The sequence below is a fragment of the Primulina tabacum genome, chromosome 16 (assembly GCF_025594145.1).
Source record: "Primulina tabacum isolate GXHZ01 chromosome 16, ASM2559414v2, whole genome shotgun sequence".
Lineage (NCBI taxonomy): Eukaryota > Viridiplantae > Streptophyta > Magnoliopsida > Lamiales > Gesneriaceae > Primulina > Primulina tabacum.
This window is the reverse complement of record NC_134565.1, coordinates 30,308,713-30,326,208: the sequence shown is the minus strand read 5'-3', so window position 1 is coordinate 30,326,208 and position 17,496 is coordinate 30,308,713. Positions and strand designations below refer to the sequence as shown.

At 33.8% G+C, this 17,496-nt stretch overlaps 2 protein-coding genes across 2 annotated transcripts; both read left to right on the top strand.

The window, feature by feature from the left end:
- Positions 1-710: 710 nt before the first annotated feature.
- On the top strand, positions 711-8,545 carry LOC142528756 (nuclear pore complex protein NUP93A-like). The gene is made up of 15 exons (XM_075633902.1): positions 711-930; positions 1,027-1,118; positions 1,452-1,518; positions 2,876-2,935; positions 3,049-3,138; positions 3,278-3,550; positions 4,563-4,658; positions 4,782-4,916; positions 5,158-5,211; positions 5,330-5,413; positions 5,628-5,714; positions 5,794-6,699; positions 6,982-7,163; positions 7,855-8,146; positions 8,221-8,545. The coding sequence occupies exons 1-15, from the start codon at positions 829-831 to the stop codon at positions 8,296-8,298; spliced, it is 2,598 nt and encodes an 865-aa protein (XP_075490017.1). The 5' UTR covers positions 711-828; the 3' UTR covers positions 8,299-8,545.
- Positions 8,546-9,930: 1,385 nt separating this feature from the next.
- LOC142529732 (putative tRNA-splicing endonuclease subunit sen54) lies at positions 9,931-17,021 on the top strand. The gene is made up of 6 exons (XM_075635348.1): positions 9,931-10,078; positions 11,861-12,034; positions 12,153-12,284; positions 15,646-16,047; positions 16,303-16,512; positions 16,626-17,021. The coding sequence occupies exons 2-5, from the start codon at positions 11,892-11,894 to the stop codon at positions 16,439-16,441; spliced, it is 816 nt and encodes a 271-aa protein (XP_075491463.1). The 5' UTR covers positions 9,931-10,078; positions 11,861-11,891; the 3' UTR covers positions 16,442-16,512; positions 16,626-17,021.
- Positions 17,022-17,496: the final 475 nt, after the last annotated feature.

The window sequence follows — 17,496 nt, the reverse complement described above, 5'->3', positions numbered from 1 at the left end:
TATTGTAAACTATTTAATTGGTATACAATTCAAATAAAAAAAAAATCAAGAGAAGGGATATGTATATCTTGCAGAATTTCATCAACTGGTTTAAAGGTAATTTTCTCCGTTCTGTTCCATAAAAAGCAAAAAATGGCCAACGCCGAAACACTGTGGAAGACGTAAAATTCAGCATTTGGTATGGAAAAAAAATCTCGAACAACACAAGACATCATCGAATCATGAATCATCACAATTATGCGAGCTGCAATGTGTGAAAGTGAGATGAGGAGAGCCGCGAGTGGCTGCCTGAGTTAGGAGAGTGAGTTGCTAATTGGTTGCAGATGTGAAGGGAACTTAATGGATCGGAGGTGTTTGGGTTCAGAGCCGGTGATGTAGTAATAAAATCTAATTTTAATATTTCTCGTCCATATGATATTGTCTCACGGATCGTATTTTGTGAGACATATATCATGAAAAAGTATTACTTTTTATGTTAAGATTATTATTTTTTACCGTGAATATCGGTAGGGTTGATTTATTTCACAAATAAAGATTCGCGAGATCGTATCACCAAAGACTTACTCTCTTGATTAGAGAGTTTGGATCAAACCATTTTTAATTCTTTTTTAAATCCAAATTACCGATTTTTATCCAAATGAAATATTTTGATCGTTTTTTAATTTATTGAATATAAAATTACATATTTTTTTAAAATTAAATGATATGAGAGATTTAGGGTTTTTTTTAGCTCCAAAACCTCTCTCTCTCTCCATCTTTCGTTCAACACTTTACCGCCATTCGGTAGTATAGAGTGAGTGTGTGGTGCGTGAATTCCCTCACCGAGCAATGGCGAGCGACACAGACATGGCTGGATGGACTGATCTTTTGCATTCCTCTTCGAAGCTTCTCGAACAAGCTGCTCCGTCCACTCAGTTCCCCCCGCTTCAGGTCTCCATTTTAATGATGCACGAAAGATTTTCTTGTCGTTTTTTACATGAAATAAGCTGGTTCTATTGTAATTGTACGTCTTTTGGTTGGAAATAGAGGAATTTGGATCAGTTGGAAGCCCTGTCGAAGAAGCTGAAGGCAAAAACTTTGCGAACTGAAGCTCCTTCTCAGTCCATTGCTGCCACCAGGTGAATGGATTTTGCTGTTTTAGACTTAAATTTTACTGGTGTATGCATCTAATTTTGCCAGTTTTTTCCCCATTTTGTTGTTCTTGAAGAATATTTTTTTTTTTTATTACTATAATTCAAAACTTTTGTCGCTCTCCCAATTTTTGGACTTTTGAAATATACTGCTGTCATTAACTAAATGCTATAACATTTGGTAGCATTAGTAGAGAGCAATAACTAATTTGGTCCACATGGCATCTCCTTGTCGATCATTGCAACATCAAATTGCTTATATCTGGTCGTTTTCTGCTATTCATCCTTTGCTTTTGAAATTCAATTGTGATGCATTTGTAGGCTATTAGCCCGTGAGGGATTGAATGCTGAGCAGCTTGCTCGTGATCTTAAATCCTTCGAATTGAAGGTATAATTTTCTTCTCAGCCCAACCATTTTTTAACATTGTTGCCTCAGATACGTTTATAATATGTGCAATACAGCCTTGGAACTAATGGAATGATGTTTTGTATACTCCTGACTCAAGAGAAGAACAGAGGAGGAGGATAGGAGTTTCAAGAAAATACCGATATTTCTGGAAAATTTCTTATGCTTATGTTATCACGAGATATACATTCAAATGGTTGCAATAAACTATTAAATTGGTCCATGTCCCATGTCAAACAACTATAGGTCTAGCAAGTAGAAACATCTTCCTGATAATATTCCTAATTTTGTTCAGATGTAAGTGGCCTAAGATTTTTTGAGACGTCTACCTTGATCAAATTTATATATTCTCTGTAACTTAAAGAATTCAATGAAAAATATAATGCTTCAATGCTTGTGCTTATTATAGTTGTCAATCGCGCATAGCGCCCCGTAGCGCAAAGATTGCCCGTGGCTATAGCGCATAGCGAATAGCGTAGCGAGGGTTATTTGAAAGTAAAGCGCCACAAGTGTATAAATATATAATATATAACATATAGTAACATCAATTCAAAAACCTTAATTTCCAGCATAATATTCCATCAACTTTAATTGTAAATACAAAAACCTGAAATTGTTTTAAGTTTTTTCATTGAAATATTATAGAAGACACAAAAACAAAGCAAGAAATGTAGAAAAATATAATTTCCAGCAAAAACCTAACTAAGTGCATGCCAAAAAAACAAAAATTAGAAGGAAAAAAAGGACAGAAAAGAAGCATGTAGCTTCGCTTTGCAATAGCGCCGCTATTTCAGCTATCGCGATTGTCGCTCTAGTGCCAATAGCAAGGATAGCGAGCGCTATTGCAAAGTCCATGGTGCGTAGCGGTCCGTAGCGATGTGGTGTCGCTTCGTCACGCTATTCGCTATAGCGAGGGCTACGGCTTATACCTGATAAAATCATTTATTTGATCTGCATAGGCAGCCTTCTTCGAAGTTTTCATCAGAAGAATGCTCAACAGTAATAAAATTTTGCAAGCACCATTTACTCTATTTATGTTTCTGGACTTTTTTCGCTTTCAAATCATTTCTGAGTAATAAATTACGCGTCACCTCAAATATAGAAATCCTTATATCAAGGATATGTTTTTAATATGGATGCTTTCAGTTTTGCTTGTATATTACATTCGTTTAATTGTTGCTTTGCCAGAAACTGATACCGATAGCTTTCTTTTGTAACTTTTCATGCTACAAACAGCGCTGTGAAGTTTTTTCCGACTCTATGTTTCCTGAGTTTATTTATGATGTTTATGTAATTTTTCCAGTTTGGTCTTTTGTCTTTGCTCTTTTTTGTTTTAAAGACAACATATGAAGATGTCTTTCCTGCTGAGGCTACTACTGTCGAAGAGTATCTACAGCAGGTAGTTCATTCTGTCACGTTTATGCATAATTCAGAAAGAACATGCAAAATATTCAAAAGGAAAGGTTTTTCGAGAATTTTCTAATAATTGACATTGTGATTGGTGTGACTCAGGTCCGTGAAATGGCAATGGTCTCAGCTGTTCAGGAAGCTCAGAAAGATAATCTTAGAAGTTTTAATGATTATATGATTTCTGTTTTGGAGGTATATGTGTCTGGATTCTAGAATAAGATCTGTATTCACTTTCTTTTTAAGCATTCTCATTAATCTTATTGATTGCAGAACATAAGGATAGTGTTTATATTTCTGGCTATTTTTTTCTCATGTAAAACTTCTTCCGCAGGAAGATTGGCGAAAAGAAAAAAGAGATTTCCTGCAGAGTCTGAGCCGAATTGCGACCCTACCAAAGAAAAATATAAGTGATTCTAGCCCTGGGGTGGTTGCTCGCTATGGTCAAATAGTTCCTGCTATTTCTAGTCCTCAGGTTTCATCCACCCCATCAGGTATGGAGCTGGCAACTTTGGGGAATAAACTTGTACTAGAAAAAAAGGCGGTCGTATATGCGGAAGTTGTGAAAAATCTTAACAGTGCCAAGGAGCGTGGCATAGCCTTCAAAGTAAGCTTTTTGAGCCGTAGTAAGAGCTTAAACAGTTTTACCAGAAACCAAGTGTTCACAAATAAACAAAATGATGTATACATGTTAATTGTTTGTTTGAGTTTTATGCTTTAAGTCTGTGCTCATCAGTTATTGTTCAAGTTTGTCGTACAAAAAAGTGCTTCTATTTTTGGTAGGCACTTCAACAGACTTAGGGAGTATTGGGAGAGCTTCTAGGAAGCACTTCTTGGCTTCTTGCTGAGTAAAAGTACTTTGGGATGTCTGTGAATACCATATTTTGCTTCAATTTCTATGATTTTTAACTAAAAGCTAGAATCAAATTTTAGATGTTTTTTCTGCTTCAACTTTTTTATTAATAGTTTAAAGTTACCATTCGACATTTGTACCTTTTGAAAATTTATCATATTTTATAATTGCTCTCAATTTTTATAAATATTTTTGAAGATTTTTTAAAATATTAAATTTTATTTATATATGAGTTTTAAGAGTTTCGAATGGAATTTATAAAATTCCAATCATATTTTATTACAAACATTAAATTTTAAAAAATATACAATACATTTTTATATAATTTTTATTTCCACTAAATTTTTTTTTCATGTTTTGTGCATTTATAAAAAAAATTCATTTGTTTTTTAAATTTTTTATTAATCTTATATTAATTTGCATGCATTCATATTATAAAAAAAATTAAATTGATACAAAATATTCAAAATGTTATAATAATTATATAAATACATTGTCTATGGTGTGAGTATCAAAATTTAGATAATTTAAAAAGATAAATTTTATATTGTCATTTTACTAAAATTAAGTTTGGAAACAGTTTTTCTCCAAACGCTCAAACTTTAGCTTGTATTAGGTTTAGACTTTGATTTCCAAACGTTTCCAACTTTTGCTTCTCGCGCACTAAAATAATATATAGAAGAATCACTTAAAAATAAGCAGAAGCTCTCCCAAACAATCTTTTAGTGTGTTAGGTAAGGGTAAGCTAATTGTTTCTTAATCTCAGCCTGCTGCAGCTTTTGGAAATGCATATGAGAGTCTGAAACTTGATACTGCTGGTTCAAAGTCTGTCAACATGCTGAAAATATGGCACCTAGTTATGGTATATTGCAAACAGTGTGCTTATGTCCTTGATTTTCAAATCATCATTTCCTCTGTGTGCACAATGATTTTTTTTACATGAAATTCAAAACAAATTTAGTGGTGGATATATCGAATCTGACAGGCCTTAATGGGTGAGCATTTAAATGTTCATCGGAATGTTTCCAAAAAAATGTCCTTAATACTGGGAGCACGGCACCATCTGGAGTGGGGACATGGGAAGTATGTGATGGATATGATTCAAAATTATCCTGCACAGGTAGCTTTCTGTTATCTTTCATTTTTACCATTATTTTGTCTAGCTGTCTGTCTTTATCTTAAATTATTGCCCAGCTTATATGAACTCGTCTGAGTGGTGTATTGTTAAAATACTAAATTTTTTTTATACTTGCTTATGTTTTGTAGTGTTTCTGATTCTTAATCCAGCTTTGTCTTGAACATATACAATCTCGTGTTTTGTTACTAAATAAAGTTCATGCTATCTGCTAATGTTATTGCAGGCTGCTCTTGGTGGAGCTGTGGGTAATCTTCAAAGAATCCGTGCCTTCCTTCGGGTTTGTTTGAGCATCTTACATCATTCAATGAATTATTGAAATAATGTGAAGCAGTTGGATATACTCTTTCTTCGGGTTACTAACAATTTACTTCATTGTTATTATTTTTGTTCCGTAGATCCGTTTACGGGATTACGGAGTGCTTGATTTTGATGCCGATGATTTTCGTCGGCAGCCTCCAATAGATACCACATGGCAACAGGTCTGATTCCCCTTTTTTGTTACCAGGAGTAATGACTAGTGAAGTTCCTCATGTTGTCTGTGGACTCGCCATTTATGTAATCTTACCCTATATTATATGCTGGTCACTTGTTTAATCTACTTTTCAGGCACATTTAGAAGATTTTTTTGGTGATCCTCTTTATCATATTCAATAGTTTAAAACTGTAAACTGCTTATGGTAGACTGTTTAACAGATATACTTTTGCCTGAGAACTGGATACTATGATGATGCCAGAGAAGTTTCGCGGACATCTCGTGCTTCACAGAATTTTAGTCCTATGGTATTAATTGTAAATTGCTTATTACTTAAACTTATTTCCTTTTTATTTTCTTAGATGTATTAGTTCTCTATCTTGATAGCTTGCTGAATGGATCTCTACTGGAGGCATGGTTTCAGCAGACACTGCATCTGCTGCTTCGGAAGAATGTGAGAAATTATTGCGAATGACTGACAGGGCGGGCCGAGCATCATATGACAAAAAAAAATTACTCTTGCATGCCATTATTTCTGGTTCCAGGAGGCTTATCGATCGATTACTTAGAGAACTTCCCACAATCTTTAATACTATCGAGGATTTCTTGTGGTTCATGTTGTCTGCTGTACGAGTTGGCTCTGTTGGTTCCTCTTCTTCGGCTGTCCTAAGTGATGGATTATCCCCTTACAGTTTGGAAGACTTGCAGTCTTATCTGAATAAGTTTGAGTCTTCATATTATACAAAGAATGGAAAGGATCCTTTGGTGTATCCATATGTTTTACTTTTGAGCATCCAGCTACTTCCTGCTGTTCACCATTTGTCCAAAGATGTAGGAGATGAAGGATATAGTGTTGATGCTGTGCATATATCAATCGTGCTGTCAGACTATGGCATACTCTCAGAAAGTTCTGGGTCAGGTCAAAAGTTGGGAGTTATGGATGCTTTTGCTGAGGCATCTAGTATGATCAGGCAGTATGGAGCTGCCTATTTGGGACATGGTGACTTGGAAACGGCACTGGAATATTATGTTCAAGCTGCTGCTGCTGTCGATGACGGGAAATTATCGTTGACCGGTATAGGTAATATAGATCAACGAAGGCACAGGACCTTGCTTTTAAAGCAACTGCTGATGGAGATTTTGTTACGTGATGGTGGGATTTATCTTTTAATTGGCTCGAGAGGTTCTGGAGAAGAAGGTCAGTTGGGAAGATTTTTGACTGAGGCGAAAACCAGACAGCAGTTTCTGCTCGATTCAGCTGGATTGTGTCTGCAGTCTGGCTTATATGATAAAGTAATCTCTCTTTAAGTTTTCATGTTAAATGAATTTAGTCGGATCTTTGCGCAGCAATTCTTGAAATTTCACTTCTAATTAGGTTTTTACGCCCTGCCAGCATGTTCTAATAAGGATCAAAATATATTTGTTTACACAATTAGGATTTGCTGTGCAACAATTCGTTTTTGTTTCCATTTTACTTTTTGTTGTAATTCCTTTTTTTTAACTGATATTTCCCCTTTCTAATTGTACTGAAGTTTACGAGTTCTTTACCAACACATACATACCATCAAATTTCAGGCCATAGAAATTCAGAAGAGAATTGGAGCATTTTCAGCTGCATTGGACACTATAAATAAATGTCTCTCTGAAGCAATTTGTTCCCTATCACGTGGTAGATTGGATGGTGAAAGTAGGATTACTGGGTTTATACACTCTGGAAATGAGATATTGGAGATGTTCAAGTATTACCCAGAAATCAGGTTCATCTTAAATCTACTTTGTCCTACGTGTTGTTTTAACTGTTCTTCCATGGTGTGGTGGTTGTCATACTTGCTAGAAAAAGTGTATTCTATTTTCCTTTTTTTAACCTATCGGTTTGTCCATAATCCATATGAACATGCTATAGTGAAGGTTCTTTCATTATGATGATTGCTGATTTTTTTGAAAAGGTTGAAACTTTGAATGCTTGATTTTTTGTTTCTTCTTTGAAATTTTAAGTGCTTGATTTTAAGATCCCGTCCGTATTAGAGTGGTGAGTATAATACTCAAATATTATAAGGTGTAAATTCCATTTTAGATCAAATTATTTCGTGTGAATGTATGAAAACTTGCAAATTGTTTTAAAAGGGTGATGTTGCTCAAGTTGGTGATTAGTGGATGCCTCCTAATATGGCGTCATGTACTATATATTTTTCAGTTAAAGTAACCCGAGGCTTATGTTTGTGGAATTGCCATGATGAAAAAACTCGATGCTCCTTTCAATGCAGTGACTTACCTTCCAGTGCTGTATTTTGCCACTCACCCTTTTCACTTTATTGTTATTGTTATAGGTGGCTTGGCTTAATTTCTGAAATTGTTCTTATTCATGTTGTCTTGTGTGTCTCAATTACCTTGTCAATCCGAGTATATTCACACCCTTCCTCTCCTCTCCCCAACTGTTCTGTTTTGCAGTCCTCAAGAAAGAGAGAATGTAATGGAGCAACAAACAGTGCTAAGACAGCTGGAGGCAATATTAGCCATCCATAAACTTTCAAGATTGGGAAATCTTCTAGATGCCTTGAGGGAGGTAGCAAAGCTCCCATTTCTTCCTTTGGATCCTAGGGCTCCTGATTCAGTCTCCAATGCTTTCCAGAATTTATCGCCACATGTCCAAGCCTGCGTGCCTGGTCTTCTCAAAGTCGCGCTGCATTGTTTGGACACTCTATCAGATACAGATGGTTCATTACGCTCCTTGAGAGCTAAGGCGAGTTTCACGTTTTGCTTCTGCTTGTTTTCAAAATTTCTGGTTTCTTATTTATGTATCGTTGATTCATGCAGATTGCCAACTTTCTGGCTAACAATCTGAATAGAAATTGGCCCCGTGATTTGTACGAAAAGGTTGCTCGTAGCTTGTGAATGTTTTAGTGACTTGTCGACGTAGCATGGAATTCACCTTGCATCGCAAACAGTCTGCTGTATCCCTTGTTTATACAAGCTACTTATGTCGTCTGTGGCCATGTCTTGGTGTGTGTTTTCGATATTCAAATTAGTGATATCGATTGTGTTGGACCGAATTGAAATTATATTCGAATCGTCTCATATAATTTAGCTGAAGAAATTTCAAGAAAAAATTACTAAAAATAGAAATTGGCTCCTTGTTTTTCGTTTGTGGGTTTTCAATTTTGGCGAAAATTTGTATGAGACGGTCTCACGAGTCGTATTTGTGTGACATGTCTCTTATTTGAGTCATCCATGAAAAAGTATTACTTTTTAATTTAAGAGTATTAGTTTTTATTGTGAATATCGGTAAGGTTGATCCGTCTCGCAGAATATGCATTTGCTTCAAATTCTTTTATTGAAGTGCGTTTACTTTAAATAATTGGATTATATAGATAAATTATAGCGTGATTATTAATATAATAATTTGTTTACGTTGATTGATTGTGAGTGATTAGAATTGATCTTAAAATTAAATGATAATTCCTAGTTTACTCATTGATGTATAATAAAATTAAATGATAATTACAGTTGAAAATGTTATAAATTTATTTTTTAAAAATAATTTATGATTAAAATATTTTATAACGTTCTTTAAATTTTCAAAAAATAATCATTTCAATTTTTAAAGTGCTTAATATTTTTTATAATATAATATTTAATAATATTGCATTATCTCAAATATAAGACCATATATTTTTAGTTAGTAATAATTATTTAGAATTTTATTTTTAATTTTCTTATTACTCTATTTCTTCTAATTTTTTGAAAAGTTATTGTAAATATTTTTTTCACACTTCGAGAAATGTAACTATTTTAATTTGGATATATGTAATTATAATTTATATATCATTTAGTAAATAATTTATATAAATATGTGAAGTTTAAATAATACTTGATATAAAATATAATATAAGATATAAAATATAATAAAATGATAGGAGTGATGAGTAATTTTGGTGTTTTGAGTTAAATTAGATGGTGAGATTAAAACCACACCAATTAAAAGGAAGTAAAAATAATTCATTAATAATAATTAAAATAGATACATATGATTGATAAAATTTCTAGTAAACATATGAAATTAATCACTTAAACTCTAATCAAACTAAATAAACATAACCTTATTGTATTTTTTACTCTATACTGTATTTATGTTAATTTTTAAATTTTTAATATTAATAATTTAAATTTTTTGAGTATTTTTATGAATTATAACTATTTTTAATAATTAGTTGTGTCCACGATAAAGAACACTTCTTGGTTTATTGAAATTGAAATAGTAAGATAATCATATATACTTAGAATAATTATTATTTGTTAAATTAAAATAATTATTTTTTGTCAAATAAATTTAAAACGTGTGTTCAAAATATATATTTTATAAAATCGAAAAATTTAAATTATATAAAATATATCGAAATTTAAGTATCATACGAGAACAAAATAAATACAAAATCGAGATAATTGGTTCGAGTTACTAATTTTCGTAGCCCAATGTAATACACGTATATACATACACCATTTTCATTTCTATTTATTAAAGAAGAAAAGCCCAAACCCCCCTGCAACTCGTCTACCACCTGCTGCCGGAGAAGAAGTGCAGCATCCCATCTGTGCTGAATCGGAAGAAGAAGAAGACATCCGAAAGCAGCTCGGTTCCAACCATTTCTGCGCTAGTTCTTCCTTCGATTTTTAGGTGAGATTTTGTTGTGATTACTTGGTTATTTGGAGTGTATTGAGTAAGGATTCGAAGCTTATTTTCTCCCCCGACTGTTCCTGCAAACTTCATCCGAGATTTGAGCTTCTCCTGCGAGTTTTCCAGAAATATCAGTATTTTCTTGAAACTCCTGTCCTCCCTCCTCTGTTCTTTTCTTGAGTCAGGAGTATACAAAACACCATTCCATTCGTTCCAAGGCTGTATTGCACATATTATAAACGAATCTGAGGCAACAATATTAAAAAATGGCTGGGGTGAGAAGAATATTATACCTTCAATTCAAAGGATTTAAAATCACGAGCAAGCTGCTCACTCAGCATTCAATCCCTCACGGACTAATAGCCTACAAATGCATCACTATTGAATTTCAAAAGCAAAGGATGAATGGCAGAAAACGACCAGATATAAGCAATTTGGTGTTGCAATAATCGACAAGGAGATGCCATTTGGACCAAATAAGTTATTGCTTTCTACCTAACGCTACCAAATGTTATAGCATTTAGTTAATGACAGCACATTTCAAAAGTCCAACAATTGGGAGAGTCAGTCTATACATATTGTGTGTGACATTTTCAGTCGTTTATTTTTCGGTAGATCAATTATATATGTTTTTAAAATCAATTTTAGTCATTTCGAAAATCATGTAATTAAATTATCAATATTATTGCTACGTTTTTTTTAACTAGATAATTTTAAAAAAATTATTGTGATATGAACGTGTATTTATAACATAATTATAAATTTCTAGTAATGATATTAGCTTATATTTACAGGATTAAAATTATTAAAACGGATTAAAAAATATAATTATAAAACTATAATTATTTAACAAAATATAAATCAACTAAAATTGACATTTTATTTATTTTATAGTATTTTTCGATAATGGCCTTCACAATGTCTCACCCGGAAATCTTTTCGGTCGAACACTCACTCACACAAAGAATCCTTGTTCATATCGGAAAAGTTCTCGGCAGTTTCTGGAAAATCAAGCACAACCAGTTGAAGATAAGGAAACACCGGTCACTTTCTTGCAAAATTCGGAGCACAAATCGTACTTTGGTTTCCCTCCATTTTTTTTCTGTCTTTTCCCCTCCCCAAGCAGAACCGATTTCCATGCGGACCCATACACGTAAAGACCTCTCAAAAGCTTCTCTCTTCTGTTCTTTGATTCACGTTGGCTGCTAATAGTTTTAATTTCACAGTTTAATCAATTAAACTATTGGATATGTTGGTTTGTTATCTCTAATTTAGAACAAACCAAAAATTGTGTTTACATGCTGTAAAAGCCGCTGCTTTAGGCTGTTTTTTGGGCAGTGTGTGTCACATTTTATCTCATGTCTAAGGAACAGTATAAGGCATCGTATATGATGGAGCATCTTTTTTTTTTTTTTTATGATTATAAACTAGCTGCTGATGAAAATTAAGGTTGAATGTTTGGAAGAAGCTAATCCTAAAAAATTGTTAAAAATGTGACTCTCTTTTTATTATGGATTTTATCCTTTCATTGACTAAATATCATTTCAATCAATCATCTTGCTTATTTGATTGGTTGAAACATGGTCTGCGAGTTCCGAAAATGCTTCAACTCTAATGAAATTAAGTCTATTGTTGTTTCTGTTGTCACTTCATATTCTGACACTGTAGCTAGAACCTATAGCTCAGAAAATTCGATTTTAGAGCTGAACCAATTGGTTTAGGCTTTAAAACTTCTTGTTAATTGCCATTGTAAGTGTATTTTTTTCTGATGTGTTTGTTAAGAGGAGCTTGGAATTCCCATTAATTTGGATTGATGGAAGCTCATGACTTGGAAATTTTGAGTGTTGTTAAAGGAGAATATGACTGTGATAGTGAATCTGAGGCATTTTTTGAGGACTCGGTTGATGATGATGAGTTTTCCTATGGCTCAGGAGATATACCCAAGTTGCAATATAGGTATACTCTTAAAAAAAAGTTAATGACACCAGATTGCTTCTTTTTTTTTTTCTCGATGAAAAATGTTTCGTTTGAAAGTTTCTTTATTGGTGGTTTTTTTCTTGATGTTTATGGTAAGGAAAGAAGCATCAAGAGCGCTGTGGATTGATGAGTTGGGAATGGCTGAGGTGGTGGAGAAAAAGGGTAAGATGTGGACCACAACTGGGATAGTTCGCAGTGGAAAAGTGTATTGCTCGATTGAAGAAACTCTGTATGTGATGCAACCCACTCTCTAATGTTGTTTTAATCATGGTTTTCTCTATGATGGCATATGAGTTTCTTAATGTTTTGGTAATTTCACTTTATCTTTAACCCTCAGTAGCAATTAATTTAGATATTCCTTTTATTTTGATCAACCTAGATATAAAATCCCATCAGGCATCAAAATGAATTAGCAATTAAAAATTTAAACAATGAAATTTTGCGAAGAAAAATCTCCATATTGCCAAATGAGGTGAAATGTAGAATGACTAATTTTTACGAGATAATGAAACTAGTTAATAAATTTTACACCGCACTAAATAATTATACTCATATTTCCTTGTTTTGTAATAGTAAGAGCACCACATCATAAATTTGCTACTGCACCAAATAATTTTTCTAGTTCCATTTCCTTGTCATTTGATTGTGAGAAACACATCATATATTTTGTGAGGCCAATTATAATTACAATTAATTATCAAACAAATTTGATTAATTTAAAACTGCAGCGGAAAAATGGTTTTAAGTAATGCAGCGGAAAAATGGTTTAAAATACTTAAAATGGACCTTAAGTCAAAAAGATATATATCGCATGACCTCCCCGTAAGTAGTAGGACATACCAAAAATTTAAAATACCTGTAAAAAGAAAAATGACTCAAGGACGATGCTGTTGAATTCATAAACAGTCACACACAAGTGTCAATCAAGCACAAATCAACAATTCACAAGCAGTAATTCAATAAATCTGGCAAGACTCAAAGCAACATAAACTAGTTCTAAACACACAACTACTACAAACAATTATACTGATACACGGGGCAACTCCCTGGTAAATAAACCATGACATAAAACTGACAAGGCTCCAACATATATAAATATACTAACTGGGAGACTCCAACTCTGACAACCAAGCAATATTATCTCACTCTCGAGCTCCACTGACACACCTTTAGCCTAGTGCTGCAAAACTACTCGGGTGACCTACCATAGTACCCAACAACAACCACAGTAGCCCCCCAATATAAAATACTGAGGTTAGTATTCTTCTATGAAACAGTTAAACGACTAAAACAATAAACATAAATCATACATAAACATATATTAGAATTAAATATGCAATTCATGAACAGAGCAACACGTACATGGGAGCTACATCGTCATGCAACTAAACCGCCCTTTCGTAATGTCGTGATGCTAACACAAACATCCACGACATTTGCCTACGCGCCGCGATGCTAACACAAACATTCACGATTCGGCATCCAACATCTGATAACGATACAACAAGAATGCACAATAGCGAACAACGTACGATGTCAAGATTTCAAGTGTATATCACACGAAAAATGCATAAAGAAATAGACAATCATATTTTCGGTCTCAAGGATAACTCGGCTCAAAAAACGCCAACTGATTCCGACATAATAGTCAAATGTGCCAGGAATACAATAAAACAGGAGAAACGGGTAACAAGAATGATAGAGCTCAACATGTATGTAATAATGAATGCACTATTCTAAATGCCACAAAATATGTCAAATAATTGCACATATAAATCAACGAGACATAAAACAGCCAACATAACTCATACAGTTCACATAAATCATGTAAACGACATAAAATGTACATAAAACAAGATTTATAGGTTATCGTCGCATCGAACTCTAACATATCTATGCCAAGTTCGACAATAAAGAACAGTCGACGTTAATCTGCTCGGCCTAAAAATAATAACAATAAGCCGAATAATTCCATAATTCACCAACAAAACTAAAATAATCTTACTTATTTTCAAAATTACTAAAGTTGAATTTATTTGATAAAAAATCCAACTTAATGATTTAATCATCAAAACTTTGTCCCAATATTCTCAATATTCTTCCAAGTCACATATTATTTCCAGTAATTCTCCAATTCTCATATGAAATCAAATATTCGACTAAAATCATTCAATAATACAATAGTTCGATTACTTTTCCAACTATTCAAATAAATCGATTTATTAATTAATCTAGCTCCAATAAATCCCAAAAACTCTAATAATCAACATATAAACAATAATATTCGAATATACGAACAAACTAGTCCAATAAACAAGTCTGATGTCGAAGATTTATACTTCAAACACGTCCAACGCTTGAACCTACAACATAAACTTAATATATACTTCAATATAACACACTTTAATCGACAAAACGAATTTAAATCGGAGCGGGTAAAATATGAATTCAGGCATCCCCTAACTCGAACCAAAATCTGGAACTTCAAGCTTGTTATTACCGAGAATCGTAGCTAGATTGAACAAGGGTGGTCTCACGGTATTATGGTGGCGTAACATCGCCGGAAAACTCGCCGGAGAAGCTCAAATCTCGGATGAAATTAGCAGGAACGGTTGGGGAGAAAATAAGCTTCGAATCCTTACTCAATACGCTCCAAATAACCAAGTAATCCAACAAAATCTCACCTAAAAATCGGAGGAAGAACTAGCGCAGAAATGGTTGGAACCGAGCTGCTTTTGGATGTCTTCTTCTTCCGATTCAGCACAGATGGGATGCTGCACTTCTTCTCCGGCAGCTGGCCGCGTGGCGGCTGGAGTTGAGCTTGGAGGTGGTCGACAGGTTGCAGGGGTTGGGGTTTGGGCTTCTCTTCTTTTCTTATTTAAATAGAAATGAAAATGGTGTATGTATATGTGTGTATTACATTGGGTTATGAAAAATAGTAACTCGAACCCAATTATCCCGGTTTTGCATTTATTTTGCTCTCTTGTTTTATTTAAACTCCGGATATATTTTATATAGTTTAGATTATTCGATATTATAAAATACATATTTTGAACACACGTCCTGAATTTATTTGACAAAAATAATTATTTTAACTTAATAACTAAATAATTATTCCAATTATGTCTGATTACCAGATAATTAATTACAGGACCTTACATATCTGGCATTGCACATGAAATAAATATTTTATTTAAACTATTTAACATGCGAATTAACTTGAGGAGCATTGTTGTGAGATGAAAAAGTTGGTGTTTGCTATGTTGGTGTTACGAAAATGTGTTTAAAATCAGGAATAAATGCATTGTCTTAAAGGCAGGACTATGATTTTGATACAAGTCTAACACCAATATTTATAAAATAAAAAATAATTCGGGTGGGTTCCTTGAGTCGATTACCTAAATTTATTAGACAAATGCAATTTATATTGTGAGTAGATCATCGTAATGTATTTATTTTCTACAAACCAATGAAAACAAACATTAATGCTGTTACTTCTTTTTATTTTAGGTAGAAACAATTGACTTTTAGATAGAGGTTGCAATTTCCATTATGCTCCATTACATTTATCTGGTAGATTTTTCTTGTAGGTTTTTGGTTGAAATTGGGGCATTGGATGTCTTGAATGATGACGGTGCTCCTCTTTCTGTAAGCGATATGTATAGAAAATTAGCAGAGGACAGGAGTAGATATGGATGCTCTTGGGAGTCTTTTGAGGTCTATAGGCATCTGAAACATCTTGGTTACATTGTTGGTCGTCACGGCATTCTTTGGTCTTCAAAGAATTTTAAAGCTGATGCTACCGTAGAGGAAGGTTCCAGAGAATTTGACTTGACAAGGGAAAATGGATCAATTAGCAGTAGTTTCATCACAGAGAAGATATCTGTACTGCAACTCAGTGAAACCAAACCAATCTATGATGTGTATCCTCCTAATAGCATGTTTAAAAAATCTTCTCCTGGCAGTCCATGTTTTGTGCTTTACCTCATCAGGTAACTCAAAATCTGGTGCGGTTTTTTGGGCAAGATTAGCTCCCCTTTCTTTCTGCCTTGTTTAAACAAGTTTCTGGTTTGGTTGCCAATGTGCTTTTTGGAAATAAGCTCTAGTAGATTGACAATTGTCACATTGTTCAATATATTGGATGCTAAATTGTACAATTCTTGTGAGTGGAATACACTTTTATTTAGTGCTAGGTTTGTTTCTTGTATGAACTTGACATATATCTTGCTGATATGTTACCCTTGCAGTGGTCGCCCACCATCGAAACAGGAAATCGAGAACCTTGAGATTCGTTGCAGCGGAAATCCTTTAAAATTTTGTATTGTCGAACATGGGCGGGTCAGTTTCTTGTCATTCAACAAAGTCGAGCTCCCTGTCCTCCCATGACCTTTTTATTTTTTATTTTTGGGTCCAAAAATATCGCAATACAGCAAGTACACCTAGAGACGATCGTTCAGGTATGCTTCTACTTAGTTGCATAAGCGTCCGTTCAAGTGGGATTTGGTGATTTAATTTGGATCTGGGTGGAGCTTGTGTGGTGACGTTTTCGATGTTCTTGGTATTGGTTTAGCTATTGAAGCAGTTTGGGAACTTAATTTAGGCTTGGAGCAACCTTGAGATCGATGGTGGACATAAAATTATGGTGGAAGTGGATCGCTTTACTTATTTGGCAATTGCAATTGGTTCATTCCTGTCTGGAGATCCGGAAAATGCTCATTGACCTAACCAAGACTTAAAGAAACTTTGCCGTAATCTTGTAGTTGATCGGTTAGCAATGGAAGCCAAGGAACTGAATGGAAAGTGATACAGACCATGACCACTATGACAGGAATTCACATTAGTTGGAAGGCAAAAAACTTAGTGAATTGAAGCCCATTTTTACTGGTGTACGTCTAATTTGGTGGTTGCTGAAGAATATCTGGTTACCGCGATTATTTAACTAAATGACCATGAATTTGAGATCTAACCTTCTCAATTTTCACTTATTGTTTAGTCTTTGTATTTTCGTATTTTTTAAAGTCAAAAAAAAAAAAAAAACACATTGAAAAAAAAATAAAAAAAATGTTTGACCAATACGTGATCTGATCAGTTAATAATACAAAAAACTTTATACTCAGAATAAGACACGTGTGTTTTAGAAAGGTGTTGGAATACCTCATTAGTGTTATGTAGTTCATGGATTTGAGCCTCAAGTTGCTGTTGGTGGGCGTGGTTTTATTTGCTAATTGTTATTTAAATTTGTTCGTATCTTCCCTTTTATTTTTTTTGCTAATTCTGTAAAAATGAAAGTCAAATTTATGCATACAAATTTGACAATGTTTAGCATTATAATATAATTTCTTTTTTGAATCTTGATTACTAGGAAGTTGCAGGAATCATCCCAATTTCCTCTGCCTACTAAAACAAAGATTGATAATTGAGTCAAAAGTCCCACGTTGCAA